At 39.8% G+C, this 16,773-nt stretch overlaps 1 protein-coding gene across 3 annotated transcripts in view; it reads right to left on the bottom strand.

The window, feature by feature from the left end:
• Positions 1–15,058, bottom strand: part of rragd (ras-related GTP binding D) — a 70,068-nt gene extending 55,010 nt beyond the window's left edge. For 2 of the 3 annotated variants that reach the window (XR_005698413.1, XM_040049150.1), the window contains exons 1-2: positions 14,725–15,058; positions 12,219–12,514 (exon numbers count right to left, since the gene is read on the bottom strand). Coding sequence is in view for 2 of the 3 variants with exons in the window: in XM_040049150.1 (XP_039905084.1) it covers positions 12,219–12,514; positions 14,725–14,920 (492 nt within the window). In the remaining variant the exon portion in view is untranslated. The remainder of the gene's footprint in view (positions 1–12,218; positions 12,515–14,724) is intronic. The other variant, XM_040049149.1, reaches the window with a different exon arrangement.
• Between the last annotated feature and the right edge of the window lie 1,715 nt (positions 15,059–16,773).

The raw sequence follows: 16,773 nt of genomic DNA, 5'->3' as shown, positions 1-16,773 counted from the left end.
CTTGTTTGAGGTGACCAAATACTTATCTTCCACCCTAATTTACGAATAAATTCTTTACAAATCCTACCATGTGAATTCATGGATTTTTTTTTCACATTCTGTCTCTCACAGTTGAAGTGTACCTCTGGTGCAAATTACTGACCTCTGTCATCATTTTAGGTGGGGGAACTTGCACAATCGGTGGCTGACTAAATACTTTTTTGCCCCACTGTAGATTGTGCTGAAAAACGGTAACGTTCACACAGAAAATCATCAGGAAATGATAAAATGTCCGAACGCGCTCTAATCACTCTCTCCCGGCGGAGGGCTCTGCGGAGAATTTGGGCTTCAACATCTACTGGCTCTTCAAGGAAGGGGCACGCCATGTCTGACACTTCCTACAGTCAGGTTTCCGACAAAGAGGCGGAGAAAGTCAGGGTTAGTTGAAGTAAACCTGCTAGGGGGCAGGTTAGCTTCACGGAGTGTGTCGTCATAGTAACTCACTCAGAATTAATCTAAACTCGCTTTGTGAAACCGAAAACCCAGAGTTTTCGTTAACTCAGGGTATACTTACTCAGAGTTTGCACTAAACCGGCTTTCTGAAACAGGGCCCTGCAGTCTATCTGGGTCAGATATAAACCAAGTTTAGGTGGAGTTTATTTTCGTTGTGCTGACTTTTTACCCTCAGTTGCAATAACTCGTACTGCGTTCTAGCCAGCTTGACGGAGTTTATATACAGCTGGGTGGGTGCTATGATGTTACTGATAGTGAACTTTATTTTATTCATAAGGTTAGTTAGTAGAGTTGCCAACGGCTCCTTAAAAAAATGGAATGGTCCCTTATTCAGAGAAAATATTACACGTTTCGTATTGAGCTGAGAAGAGACGCAGTTTGTCCCGGACTTTCGCTATAATGAAAAAAAGACACACAGCTGGAGTTATTCTGTCGTTACGCTGCACAGCTGCCTCTTCTTCTCTCATTCTCTCCCCCTCCCTCTCCTGTTGCTACTTCAATCGTGAAACTGATCAATGATCAGCTGATCGGCTTTTCTCTCTTGTTTATTTATCGCCCACTTTGTGCCAGAAACAGGAAACCAGCGGATGTCGCGCTAAACAACAGCAGCACGTTTAAGCTTGATCAGCTGTTGTTAGAATTTATTTAATATTAATTTCTAGTATCAGCTGATGTTTGCTGGAGCCACCGCTGTAAAGCTGCTGGTCATGATATCGGTTTGGATATGTGGTGAGAGGGAAACATGAGGATGAAACCAGGAGATGTCCTTACTGAATCATCAGAGCTGAACAGGTGATGGAGAAACAGGTTTACCTTTTAGGTGACATGAATGAGTTGAAGGGAAGTTATGAACTGTTTCTGAGAGATAAATAACACCTGGATCCTTTTTCTACGTAACTGACAGCTGGTAACTGTGCAGGGGAGGATCTAGGAAAGTGTTGCCAGGGGGCCAGGTAGGGCATTAACAGGGAAAGGTGGGGCACAACCCTGGATTAACCCTGGATTAACGGAGATGTTCGCGCGGCACTGGCGGCACGGAGCACCGCCTTTGCCTCCGCGAACACATCGGACTACAAACACGCACATTACCAACTCCGGAAGACGATCAAAGCAGCCAAACGTGAGTACAGGGACAGGGTGGAGCAACAGTTTGACAACCCTCGGAGTATGTGGCAGGGACTAAACACGATCACAGACTTTAGAGGGAAAACCAGCACACCGCAGACCACGGCCACTCTGTGTGAGGATCTAAACGTATTCTACGCTAGATTCGACACAGCGAACACCATGAGACCGGACAGTGTGCGCACCGCGGATGACGTCAGTGCGCACACTGTGTCTGAGGAGGATGTGCGGAAGTGCTTCAGGAAGGTGAACGCACGCAAAGCTACTGGTCCGGACGGGATTCCCGGCCGCGTCCTCAGGTCATGCGCGGCTCAGCTGGCTGGAGTGTTCACGCACATCTTCAACCTTTCCCTCTCTCTGTCTGTAGTCCCAGCCTGCTTCAAAATGGCCACCATTGTCCCTGTACCCAAATCCTCCACCATCTCCTCATTGAACGACTGGCGACCTGTAGCCCTGACCCCCATCGTAAGCAAATGCTTCGAGAAGCTGGCCAGGGACTTCATCTGCTCTGCACTACCCGACTCACTGGACCCTCTACAGTTCGCATACCGCCACAACAGGTCCACTGATGATGCCATAGCCCTGACACTACACACTGCCCTGTCACACCTGGAGAAGAGAGACACGTATGTGAGAATGCTGTTTGTAGATTACAGCTCAGCATTCAATACCATCGTTCCCTCGAAGCTGGACAGGAAACTGCAGGATCTAGGACTGAGTAGCTCCCTCTGCAGCTGGATCCTTAGCTTCCTGTCTGACAGACGCCAAGTGGTTAGACTGGGCAGCATCACCTCATCCCCCGTCACACTGAACACTGGTGCTCCACAGGGGTGTGTACTGAGCCCTCTCCTATACTCACTCTACACGTACGACTGCACAGCCACTAACAACTCCAACATCATTGTGAAGTTTGCGGACGACACTACAGTGGTGGGTCTTATCACCAAGGGTGATGAGACAGCTTACAGGGAGGAGGTCAGCGCCCTGACCCACTGGTGTCAAGACAACCATCTCACCCTCAACGTCGCAAAGACAAAGGAGTTGATAGTGGACTTCCGGAGGTGCAGAGAAGTACACACCCCCATCACCATCAACAGCGCTGCTGTGGAGAGAGTGAGCAGCTTCCGCTTCCTTGGTGTACATCTGGCTGAGGATCTTACGTGGTCAGTACACATAAACAAAACAGTGAAGAAGGCGCAGCAGCGCCTCTTCTTTCTCAGGAGACTGAAAAGATTCGGCATGAGCCCCCGCATCCTCAGGACCTTCTATCACTGTGCCATTGAGAGCATCCTCACTGGATGCATCACCACCTGGTATGGCAACAGCACCGCCTACAACTGCAAAGCTCTCCAGCGAGTAGTGCGGTGCTCTGAACGGATAATTGGAGGTGAGCTTCCCTCCCTCCAAGACATCTACAGGAAGCGGTGCCTGAGGAAAGCGGGGAGGATCATCAAGGACTCCAGTCACCCCAGCCATAAACTGTTCAGACTACTTCCATCAGGAAGGAGGTTCTGCAGCATCCGGTCCCGTACCAGCAGACTGAGAGACAGCTTCTTCCACCAGGCCATCAGACTGCTGAACACGTCATAGACACCTCAGCTTCACTACTGGAACTTTAACATTATGCACTCAATACTGTACAGTAACGCCACTGTTTTGCACATGTCTCACTCTGTATATTTTATATATTTTATTTATTGTTGACTCTATTTAATTTGTAAAATATGTATACACACACACACACACACACGTAGAAAAATATTTAGTATACACATCCAGAAATGCATATACTATTATATATTGTACATATATTTATTAGTTTCAGATGTAGCCATTCTTGTATTCTGCTTGTTTACATTATTGTATTTTGCACAACTCTGTTGCTTGTGAAGCTCGCACACAAGAATTTCACTCACATGTGCTGTACCAATGTACCTGCACATGTGATGTGACAATAAAAGTGATTTGATTTGATTTGACAAAGAAATACTTTTCTTTCTTATTCTCATTTAAAATATCTAGCTTTTATTAAATAATTATCTAAATCTTACAACCAAAGTTTTTATCTGATGTAAAATGTATAGAAATCATACATATACCAACAAGACTGTACATCACTGTCACAACAGCATTTGTTTTCATTCAAAGTCTTTATGGCTTTAATACCTGGTGGGCCGGTCTGTAGTCAAATTGCCCGATTTTCTGTCCCAGTCCAGCCCTGCAGGTTAATACTGGCAGTGTCACCATGCCAGCTGACTGGATTTCATCATCAGCCAGTGTTGTTCTTTATCAATATTACCAAAGTTTACCATAAGGCAGCAGAGAAAGTATTTACTTGCTTTCAGGTTTTATTCAAATGTTAGTCTTTTCAGTTGTTTCCCCACTTTTTTCCTGTTTCAAAATCAAACACCAGTTTGTGAGATTATCTTCTTTTTTTAATAGGCAGATAAAGTTTTACATTGGCATTGGCTAATTTGTCAATTGTTTGTTACAAATGTTCGTATTTTAATATTCAAAAATGTTTTTGCCCAAAACATATGTGCACTACATGTCAGTAAAAATACTATGCAAATATTGATGTCCTTGAATGCTGAGTAAACATTGACAAAGCACTGATTGTATCTCTTGTACTTTATTAACGCAGTATCTAAAAACTTTGCACCGTAGTGGTTAAAATCTCATTCTAATAAGAGTTAAAAGCGCATTCGGTTATTAGGTTTATAGGATTATTGAATTATGGTTAACGGTTGGTAGAATTTTTTTTTTAAACATTATCTGCCAATTACATCTGCCACCCTTCTCCAAATCTGTGCCCCTACCTGGCCCTCCCAACAAAAATTTTCTAGACACGCCACTGGTGCCATAATCTGAAGATTGAGGGCCCTTCTAACATGATCTGAACCTTGCCTATGGGAAATAAAAACCTGTTTGGTCAAGTTTCACTATTTTTTTTATGTTTTTGGATTCTATTTGCAATAATGGCTGTAAGACTTTTTAAATCAACACAAAGCAATCTGATAGGGCGATAAGACATGCATAAAGTCGGGTCCTTGCTTTCTTTATGGATGACACTAATAATAGCTTCAGACCATGACTGGGGGGATCACCTTTAAATAATGCATAATTATAAACTTTGCATAACAATGGTGTTAGCTCTTTTTCAAAAAACTTTGTAATACTCCCCAGGCAGTCCATCCACTCTGGGAGACTTGTTGTTTTTCAGTTTTCCAATACTGTTTTTTATTTCTTCAATGGTGATTGAATTTGTTATTAGTTCAGCCTCTTCCTGATACAGTTTACTAAGATTGATCGGGATAAGAAATTGTTCAATCTTTTCAATTTTATTTGGGACATTTTCTTCTTTATATAATTCTGCAAAACGCAGAACAGGTGATGCTAAAGATGCTAAAAATCATCAGCGAGCAAGAAAATAAAATTGTGGACCAGGAAAGTCGGGCCCGGCGAAAGAATCTAAGGCTGTACAACGTACTCAAAGGAGCGGAGGGCTCCTCAATGCCAGCTTTCTCGGGAAAAATATTGAAGGAATGTGTCGATCTCCCCCAGGGCATAGAGCTTGGCATCGAGAGATCACATCGGGCCCTGGGAGCAGCGAGGAACCGAGAAGAAACTCCCCGCTCAATATTAATACATTTTGCCTGCTTTACTACAAAGGAAGAAGTTTTGCGCAAAGCGTGGGCCAAGAGGACCGTCCTGTTGAACGGTCAGAGAGTATACTTTGACCAGGACTATGCCCCAGCCATCCTGCGGAAACATAAGGACTACGCTGAAGCTAAAAGGGCTTTGAAACAACAGAACATAAGATTTCAGACTCCCTATCCTGCTAAATTGAGGGTTTTCTATCAGGATGGAATTGTGCTCTACTCGACGGCGGAGGAGGCGACTGCGGATATGCGAACCAGGGGATTCCAGATCGCTAAAGTCACACTGAAGCAAACCCTAACGGAGCAGTTGTCAAGTTCAGCGTGGGAGACGATGGGGATGTCGCAGCGGTGCGACTCAGAGGGGCACAGAGAAAAAACCATTCGTGAGCAGTTTCAGAATTTTCGGAGGCGCTCCCCCTCCACTACAGGAGACCAATGAGGATATACTACTCTGTCAAAGTGGGTGAGACAATAGATACCTTCCCCTTACTAGATGAATAGTTAAGACTATCAGTTAAGACTAAAAGGTGGAGAAATGCACCTTTTAAAGGCGAAATCAGGGGCCCTTATCCTTTAGCAAGGAGAGGCTTCCCCCTGCTGGTGGGACTTACACAACATATGTGCCAGGATCTGATAGGAATGACCCCAACCTTGGAATCACGTTTTTCTTTTTTCTGTTTGGTTTTGAGCAGTTATTATTGTTCATTGTTCGGGTTCTCAGAGGGAGTTGACCAGTCAATAAGTTATTCAAGTTCTGATACTTCATTTTATGAAAAATGAGTGCCAAAGGGATTAACCTCCTAGGACCTGGCGTCCACATATGTGGACATCACATTTTGGGATGTCTAGACAAAAAATACAAAATTTTGCTGTACAAGGGCATGATATTCACTTATGAGGACATTATACTGCATCTGTTCTATTCTAAATTTAAAGCTAATATCCTCATATGTGGATCTCATTTCTCTCAGAAACAAAAATCTGGTAAAAAAAAAAAAAAAAAAATCTGGTAATTCTTTGTTTTTACGTTAACCAGGTCCCAAACAGCCCAAATAGCAAAGAGAATTTAAAAATGCATGCCATGAAAGAGTTTGGGTCTTAGGAGGTTAAGGTTAATGTAAATGGGCTTACAAATCTTATTAAGCGAAGCAGGATTCTAACTAAAATGAATAAAGATCGAGCACAAATCGTATATTTCCAAGAAACCCACTTGACTAATAAAGAACATGAAAAATTCAAGAGAATGGGCTTTACAAACATGTTCTCCTCATCATACAAATCTGGCCGCAGGCGAGGTGTGGTGATCCTAATCTCTAGGGATCTAAATTTTGAAAAGTTGTCTGAAATTAAGGATAAGGAGGGGAGGTTTATACTGGTTCGGGGGAACGGTTGATGGTAATCTGGTTATATTAATGAATGTTTATGCACCACCAGGAAGTGACCTGAGTTTCTTTGAAAAAATTATTAATATAATGGTGACAGAAACCCAAGGCCCCTTGAGTTGTGGTGGCGATCTGAATATTCGCCTGCGGCCGGATTTAGATAGCTCTAATAGAAGAATGCCGGAATCAAGTAATCTGTATAAAAGAGTCTCTGCACTTTTTGAAGAGGTAGATTTAATTGACGTATGGAGAAATCGTTTCCCTACGAGGAGAGACTATTCTCATTACTCAGCTCCACATTCCCTTTATACAAGGATAGATTATTTCATGACGTTTGGAAAAGATAGGGATAAAATCCAATCATGTGAGATGGGTACAATAGACATAAGTGACCATGCACCACTGTATCTGACAATTGATTTAAACGTATACCCCAAAACATCAACATGGACATTGAACTCATCTTTGCTTAAAGATGTAAAATTTAAGAAAGAAGTAATGAAAGAACTCAAAGATTACCTTGAAATAAATGATAACGGAGAAGTGTCACCTCCAATACTATGGGATGCATTAAAAGCTGTCATAAGAGGGAAGATCATAGCATTTGCCTCTTTTTAGAAAAAAGCTCGAGAGAAAAAAATGGCAGAATTACAAAGGACTCAAAAACAATTAGAAAGTGAGCATAAACAAATGCCTTCAACCAGCACTCTAAAACAACTAACAATGATCAGAAATGAAATAAATAAGCTGAATACACAAGCGATAAAGAGAAAATTACTATATTTGAAACAGAAATATTATGAATGTGTATCAAAATCAATGATAATCTTAGCATGGAAACTTAAAAAGAAAATTGCAGAGAATACTATAACTAAAATTAAACACCCAGAGACTGGCAACATGATGACTAATCTACATAAGATACAGGAAGCCTTTGAATCATTTTATAAAACATTATACGCTAAGGTTCCAGGTGGAGCCGAGTACGAAATTGACAATTTTCTGAATTCTTTATACCTACCAAGTTTGAATGAGGAACAAAATAAAATAATGATTGCAGAAGTGACAGAAACTGAACTCATGAAAGCCATCAATAGATTAAAAACAAACAAGTCGCCGGGCTCCGATGGTTATACCGCAGAGTGGTACCAGGGAATTTAAACAGAAATTGATCCCTATATTACTCTCTACTTTCAACTGGGTGTTAAAAAAAGCGCAAATCCCACCGAGTTGGAATGAGGCTATCATCTCGGCTATCCCAAAAGAAGGTAAAGACACAATTGAGTGTGGCTCATATAGACCCATCTCTGTCCTCAACATAGATTACAGACTGTTTACCTCTATAATTGCCAGACGAATGGAAGAATCTTTACCCAACCTAATTAGTAATGACCAAACGGGGTTCATAAGAAATCGGCAGACACAGGACAATATACGCAGAACTCTTCACGTAATAAATCAGATACAAACATCTAAAAGTAAAGACATGCTTATGAGTATCGATGCAGAAAAAACTTTTGACTCTGTAAATTGGGACTTTCTTTACAAAGTCTTGAACAAATTTGGCTTACATAATAGAATTATTGATACGGTGAAGGCATTATATACTAACCCTACTGCAAGAATTAAAGTTAATGGTTATCTCTCAAATAGCTTCGCTCTGCAAAGAGGAAATAAACAAGGCTGCGCTTGGTCTCCACTTTTATTCGCATTATACTTAGAACCTCTGGCACAATCAATCAGACAAAACAAAGACATCAAGGGAATAAACATTAGAGAACAGGAACATAAGCTTGCTTGCTATGCAGATGACATATTAACACACATAACACATAACTCCCTACCTGAACTGATGAATCTATGCCAAAAATTTGGGAAACTTTCTGGGTATAAAATTAATATGTCCAAAACTCAAATACTTAACTATAACTTTAGCCCCCCAGCTCACTTGGTTGCTCAATATCCAATGAGATGGCAAGCAAAATCATTGAAATATTTGGGAGTTGTCATACCTAAAGACCTAACTAAATTATTTGAGGAGAATTTTGGTTCCCTGCAGAAGAGAATAGTGGATGATATCAAACGATGGAACATGATTCCCTTTCTAACTTTATACGATCACGAATTGAATCCATCAAAATGAATATTCTGCCAAGATTACTGTATTTATTCCAAACACTACCAATACAAATTGATCAAAGCCAATTTAACGAATGGGACAAAATTATATCACGATTTATATGGGGAGGGAAGAGACCAAGGGTTTGTTTTAAAACTTTACAATTACAAAAAAAGACAGGAGGATGGGGGCTGCCATCACTAAAAAATTATTTTCGGGCTGCTCAGTTGAAGACTGTGATTAACTGGTGTGATATAAGCTATAAAGCACAATGGAAAAATATCGAGGAGAGCATCTTTTCTTTTCCAATACAAGCTGTCCTGATGGACTTAAACATTCAAAAATATATAGACAAGGTCTACAACCCTTGGGTGAAATGTACACTTAATGTATGGAGAAATGTTATGAGGGAATTTAAATTGGAACAGGACTTGGCTTTATTTAAATAGTATGCATATGACTCTGATTTTGCCCCAAATAAATTGGACTCACGTTTTAAAAGTTGGTCTGCTAAAGGATTACCTGCATTCGATAGTCTGACTAAAGATGGGAACTTAATTAGTTTGGATACATTGAAACAAAAATACAATCTGGAAAAGCAGGATTTTTATCGATACTTGCAAATAAGACATATTAAGACAACAATCAGAGTGGCGTCGAACACTAATGTAGATTTGATAGCTATGCTTAAAAAGGCATATAGTGGCAACGTAAATAAAAAACATATTTCCTTTTTGTATACATTTCTTACAAATAAGCTTTCTCACTCAAATGAATATGTGAAGATATTATGGGAACAGGAGGGAGGAGTGTATATAACAAAGGATGAATGGACTCAAATATGGGAACGACAATGGAAATGCACTTCCTCACGAAGATGGAGGGAATTTGGATGGAAAACTATGATAAGGTTCTTTAACACCCCTTGTCAAAAGACTCATTATGACGGGAATCCCCCTGTATGTTGGAGAAAATGTGGACACCAACGAGCACACCACGCTCACATAATGTGGGACTGCTCTTTGATCAGGACTTATTGGAAAGACATTCACGAAACACTACAAGAAATTTTCAACTGTACATTCCCTTTTGGAATGAAAACATTTTTTTTTTTGGATGTACGCCACAGGAATGGTCTAAAAAAGATAAATGTTTACTAAGTGCCTTGCTAGTTGCAAGTAAAAAATGTATAACAAAGAAATGGTTATTACAAGATGTACCGACTTTATCATTGTGGTGGGAAATAACACTAGAGATTTATAGGATGGAGGAGTTAACAGCATATGTGAATAACAGAGTAAGTTGTTTTTTGTCGTGCTGGGATAAGTGGGTCCAAAACACCAATATACATAAGCCGAATTTAATTCTCAAATCTTAAAATCAATAATCTGGCTACTGGTCACTCCCGATTGTTCAGTGTTTCTGTTTTGTTTGGTCTATTGCAAATTGTGTTAATCAATGCCTGTAACCCGCATCGTAAACTGTAAAACCCAAAAATAAAAAATGAAAAATAAATAAATAAATAAATAAATAAACTACAAGATTTTTTGGATTTGGGGCCATTGTGTGCCGGGAGTCTGGCGACAGCTGTTTTCAAAGTACAATTGAAATCACCTCCCACCAAGATCATTCCTTCAGATGTATCACTCCTGTAACACCTGTAACATTCAGCAGTCGCCTCATTGCTCTGACACACACAACAAAACTATTGACTAGACTACACACTAACTACACAAGATTTGCGCTAAACGTCGCAAATCTGTCACATCTCAAAACACCGCCGTCACTCCTAAAACTTCCCCCTTCCTAAACAACTAAATTCCATGTTGCCATATCATTTTTTGATTGGTCGACATGGTACATTTTTCCACCAATAGTGGGTGGGTTTGTTTTGGTTTTGTTTTTGCTCACAGACAGAGAGTGCTTTCGAGCGTTTTCCTTATAAAACGTCGTTTTTACCGTTTCTTCTCGCAGTAAATATAAACAACGATAGTATTCAGGAAGAAAACCAAACATTGCATATATTTAGCAATATGTGTATATTAGCACACAGTGTTGGTATTATAGGAACTGCACTGCAAAGGTTTGAGTCCCATCTAACTGAGATTTGGATTTTATCATGTAAATAAGAAGTCTTCATCATATATAAAAGTTAGCCATGCAGTTTCACAGGTTTCCGTGTTGGGACCAATACTTTTTACATTATATATGCTTCTACTGGTTAATGTTGTGTGAAAATACTACATATACTTTCATTGCAATGTAGATGTCTCCCACTTAGAATTATTTAGGAAGACAGATGACAAATCAACTAAATTATGGACATGTCTTAGAGACCTAAAGGTTTGAATGACATATAATTTTCTAATTATAAAATTGGACAAAACTGAGATTACTTTAAATCTCACACGCCATATAATTCCTGTGGATGGCCTCACTGTGGTCTGTGAGGAATCATGGAGGCATTTTTGGTCAGGACAAGTCATGCACACATTAAACAAACATATAGGACTCCTTTATCTATGTAATATAGCAAAAATTAGAAATATATGTTTCAGATTTATGCTGAAAAACTGGTTCATGCATTTGCTGTTCTAAAAGTTCCCTGAAAGTTTTCTGTTTTCTTTGTATTATTGTAGGAGTTACCTTAGATTATGATACACCTTGAGGCAAATGTTGTTGTGATTTGGCACTATATAAATAAAACTCCACTGAACCTTACTTTCCAGGTAGAAGATCATATCATAATATATTTCTGATTAACCGGAATGACCCTTTATCACATAAACATTTATAATGGTATCACCACAAACAATAATATGACACAGCCCTACTTGACAGATATGCAAATTCTGAAAACATCATTAAAGTTAAGCAGTATACTAAGCATGTCATTACCCTCTTATTAATCCTTCCACTGCCATTCAGTTCTCTCTTGCCTTTAATGATGTGGTACAATCAGATTTGATTTTACCACAGAGCAGAGCCGATCATCAGTATGGGGACCAGTACGCTGCATAATTTGCACAGTACAGTTTTCTGTTCTGGTAGCTGCTCATTTACAAACAAGCTCCTTGATTCGTTTTGACTGGTCTTTCTGTGGTGACGAGGTGACTATTGCAAACAGTCATCTAAAGCAATGAAAAAAATACTGCAGTAAACAGTTTGCTATGATAGCTCAAAATAAACAATAGAGTTAAATATGAAACGATAGACTTGTGTTTAACGTTGTCATATCTCACAGCCCTAATAGCAGCTGTTCTGAAAAAGTAACAGTGCACAGAGGACCTGGATGGGGGAATCAGCCAAATGTGAATCTGTTAAGCTTTGGATTTTTACTGCTCCATTTCCAAAACTTTTAATCACATTTTGCTATTATGGTAACATGACAACAGTATATAGTATATACTGTTTCACTGTATTTCCTTGTGAACTGACCTGTGAATCAATGACAAAGATTAATGCTCCAGTGCCTCTGAAGATCATTTCGTAGTCAAAAGTGGGGTCAAAGAAGTCAATCTGACCAGGAAAGTCCCAGATCTGGAAACTGACAAAGGAGCTGCTGGAGACATCCTCTCTGCAGATCTTATTAGTACTCTCCAGGAACAGAGTCTCACTGGGAGACATTTTATGGAAAACCACTTTCTGGATGGAGGACTTCCCACTCCTTCTCAAGCCCATCAACAAAATACGAGGTTTGACCACACCATTCACGGAATCACTGAAGCCTGGAGCTATAAAACAGCAAAGGGAAACCTTTAGGTGAGCAATTCTAAATTAGACAAGTGCTAAAGATTGGTTCGCACAGTACTCTTAATTAGTGACGGCCAAATGAAGCTTTCTGAAACACTGAGACTTGTATTGAAAAAGGTGTCATTACTCAAAGCTTCTCAACACAGTCCTCTGCGGTGCCATCTGGTGTCCAAAAATATGAAGAGCAGCTTGAATCTACAACTTAAATTGAACTGCTTCAATTAACATTACAACACATCTCAGTACATTTTCCACCAGAGATGGGTGACGTTAGAATCTTCAATATATTTCCAGTATATCAATATAGTATTCACAGCACTTCACTGGTTTCACATTTTACCATCTTACACCCTGGAGTTTGCCAAAAGGCAAAGACGCACGACGTCTAGAGGAAACCAGCCACTGCTCATCACCAGCCAATACCATCCCTCCAGTGAAGCATGGTGGTGACAACATTATGCTGTGGAGATGTTTTGCAGCAGCAGGAACTGAGAGATTATTTACAGTCGAGGGAACGATGTACAATGTACAGAGTCATGAAACAGGAACTGCTAATCCAGTCTGGGTCATTTTGGACTCCTTTTATGGTAAAGTTCCTGGGAGAGAATTTGCCAAATCTATTATGAAGGAGGGATGGAGGTTAACGAATCTGTTGATTTTAAACATTTAGAGAATTATTGTCAATAGTCCCACTGTTAACTTATTATTATATTATATTTACATTAAATCTGGCTTCTTTCAATTGCGCCAGATTTCTAAAGCTAAGTGTTATATACCACGCAGGGACCTTGAAAAACTTATCCACGCTTTTGTGAACTCCAGGTTAGACTATTGTAATTCTCTTTACGTTGGTCTCTAATCCATTCCTCTTCATAGGCTACAGCTTGTTCAGAATGCTGCGGCTCGCCTTCTTACTGGTGCTGGAAAATTTGATTCTATTACTCCAGCTCTTGTTGATTTACACTGGTTCATGTAACTTTTTATCAAATATCGTATTGAGTTTAAAATTTTGTTACTCACTTTTAAAATTCTGAATAACATTGCGCCCAGTTATCTCACTGATCTCCTTATCTGTATGTTGCCGAGCGCTAAGATCATCAGGTCAATTACTAGTGCCATCGTGCCTTTGCTTCAGCTGCACCTAATCCTCGGAATAGGCTCCCCGCTTCTATTCGTGCCTCAGACTCTATCCAATCCTTCAAATCACAACTGAAAGCTTACTTATTTAACCTGGCCTTCCTGACCAGTTAGTGCCCTTATTGCATCTAAACTAATTAATTTCACTACTGGTTCTTTTAACTTCTTAGTTGATATTCTGTATCTATGAACTGACCTTCCTTCTGAACTGAGGTCTGATACCTATTTTTTTACCTCACTCTTCTTGTCTATTAGTGCCTCCCTTCTCTCTGTGCTAGTACCTGATCTGTATTTTGTTAATTGATTTATTTTGATCTTGTGTATTATTGTGAAGCACTTTGAAATACCTTTGGTTTATAAATGTGCTACACAAATAAAACTGTATTGTATTGTATATTTGAATGACACATTGGTCATTGTTATTACTTTTCTAATTGCTAATTGGTATTTAATAGCCATTTCAAGGAGTGGGAGGAGCCACTGGATATTTAGTCAGGGACTAGTGTGCCAGGTCATGATGGAGAGTGGACCATAGTAGCCTATTGTTAGGAGCCCTCATTAACGCGGTTTAGGTTAGTGTAGAGCTGTTTCTATTTAATTTAGAATTATCTTTAAATTGAAGGTTTCTTGTTTTTCCTTTGTTTCTTTGTAAAGTCTTTCTACTCCTACTTGGCTGCAAAAGTAGTTCTACTTGAGCAAAACTTGTGAATATTTTTGTACACCTTATATTGTTATATTGTTTTTTAATCATTTGCAATAGTTTTTTTTAAATTTCTCCATATAATTTGTTAATTTGCAAGAATTTTGAAACTTTGTCTTCATGGGGTGTTATTACAAATTCATTTCATCTATTTAATTGTATTTAATCTAACATGACAACATGTGGAACAAGTGAAGCGCTGTCGATAAACGCCAGTACCCCTGGCACTTCTGTAGGTGTGCACAGTTGACATTATTATTATTATTCGCTAGTTACGCCCACGATTGTAGAGAAAACAGCCCGTTTTCCGAGTGTGTGACCTTCCAAAGCAGTGAAGTTGCAAAAATCCCATACCTCTGTCCTCACAGCTCAGGTCGGCATCAGAAAACGCCTCCAGGTCGTACTCGTCGTCGTCATATTCCAGAGCCTCGTCCTCCTCTCCGCACAGGACTGAAACTTTCTCACTGGTCATGCTGACGTTTTGTTTTGGATTCAAACTGCTCGTGGTATCCAGCTTTCCCACAGCGTTCACCTGATACGTGAGCGCCATGCCGGTGAACTTTCACCCGCGGTCCCCGCCTCCAGTCGCTGCATACGCAGCCAAGCAGGGAGGTGTCAAAGCGTAGGTTTAGTTTTGGTAGCTTTACAACACTCCGTCTCATACTGTAGTAAAGTATTTAGAAGCAAATTAAAATTACATTTCTGATAAATATTTATTTAAGATTTGCTTTATTATTTATTTCAAAAAAGGTCTACACATTAAAAGAAAGCAAAGCATTAGGGTAAGAGGGAAAATACATCTGAATGATGTTCAGATGTATGTGGCTGTGAAACAATAGCTGCATCCATCTTGGGGTGACTGTGGCTCAGGGGATTGGGAAGCTCATCTGTAACTGGAAGGTTGCTGGTTCAGTCCCCCTGCTCTCTGTCCTGGTCGTTGTGTCCTTGGGCAAGACACCTTACCCTACTGGTGCTAGCCAGAGGGGCCGATGGCGCGATATGGCAGCCTCGCTTCTGTCAGTCTGCCCCAGGGCAGCTGTGGCTACAACTGTAGCTGCCTCCACCAGTGTGTGAATGTGAGAGTGACTGAATAGTGGTATTGTAAAGCGCTTTGGGTGCCTAGAAAAGCGCTATATAAATGCAATCCATTATTATTAAAACATGATAATAATAATAATAGCACCATGCCGAGTGTGTGTTTTGTTGTTGTTTTCCCATCGACCTATCATTACTAAATATGTGTTTCATTTTTACACCTTTTTCTGAGTCTTCTTGTTTGTTTCTTGTTTGTCTCTGTGGAGAACCTAATTGTTTTCACATGGGACCAACTGAACACATCAGTGATACTGAATGGAACCAGACCTGTGAGGAGCCAAGGAGGACAGAACGGGGCTGTAGAGCTAAGCAAAGAGTTAAGAGGAGGATATACACTTATTGTCCACTTTATTGGGGACACTTATTCAACTTCTCATTAACACAGATGTCTAATTAGCCAATTACAAAACAGCAACTCAATAATATTTTTTTTATTCTTTTTATTATTAGTCCTTTATTTATCCAGGTAAAAAAATCTTATTGAGATAAAAATTCTAATTTCCAAGAGAGACCTGACATCATGGCAGCAAAAGTCAAAAACATGTACACAACAAATAGAATATCCCATACAAACATGTGAACAATATACAATAACAGATTAATTAAGAGCAACATTAAAAACAATCACACTGAGTAAAAGAGTCATCCTCTTGTTCCTTTAAGAGGGACTTAAACTCCCCCAAGGTAAGCAATTCTGATCATTTCAGTTCCTTCTGCAGATTATTCCAGAAAACAGGGGCAGCATATTTAAAAACCTTTTTTCCTAATTCTCTTCTGATTTTTGTGGACAATCAATTGTGAGAACAAAGGCTGTATTGGTTGTGTTTTTACCAGTGTTGGGTAAGTTACTTTAAATTAGTAACTTAGTTACATTACTAGAATCAGAATCAGAATCAGAAAGGGGTTTATTGCCAAATGTTGAGCAGGTTTACAACATTAGGAAATTGCTGCGGTGCTTCAGTGCAAACATACTGTCATAAATAGCACTTAAATAGACATGAAAAAATAAAAGTAGGAATAAGAATTAAAAGTGCTACGTAGAAAGATAGATATGTGCATGAGATATACATGAGATATATACATGAGAATAAGAATTAAGAGTGCTACGTAGATAGATATATACATGAGTGCAGGTGGTGATCAGTGCCAAACATGGAATGATGCAGTGACACAGCGTAGGGTCATGTGTTAGTGGCGGGGACAGTCATATGGTTATTGTTCATGTGTCCAACAGCAGAGGGGAAGAAACTGTTCTTATGGCGAGAGGTTCTGGTGCGAATGGACCGGAGCCTCCTGCCTGAGGGGAGC

The sequence above is a fragment of the Simochromis diagramma genome, unplaced genomic scaffold, assembly GCF_900408965.1.
Source record: "Simochromis diagramma unplaced genomic scaffold, fSimDia1.1 OVJJ01000426.1, whole genome shotgun sequence".
NCBI classification, from domain to species: domain Eukaryota; kingdom Metazoa; phylum Chordata; class Actinopteri; order Cichliformes; family Cichlidae; genus Simochromis; species Simochromis diagramma.
Note: the sequence above shows the minus strand (reverse complement) of the source record. Positions and strands in the feature narration are given on the sequence as shown.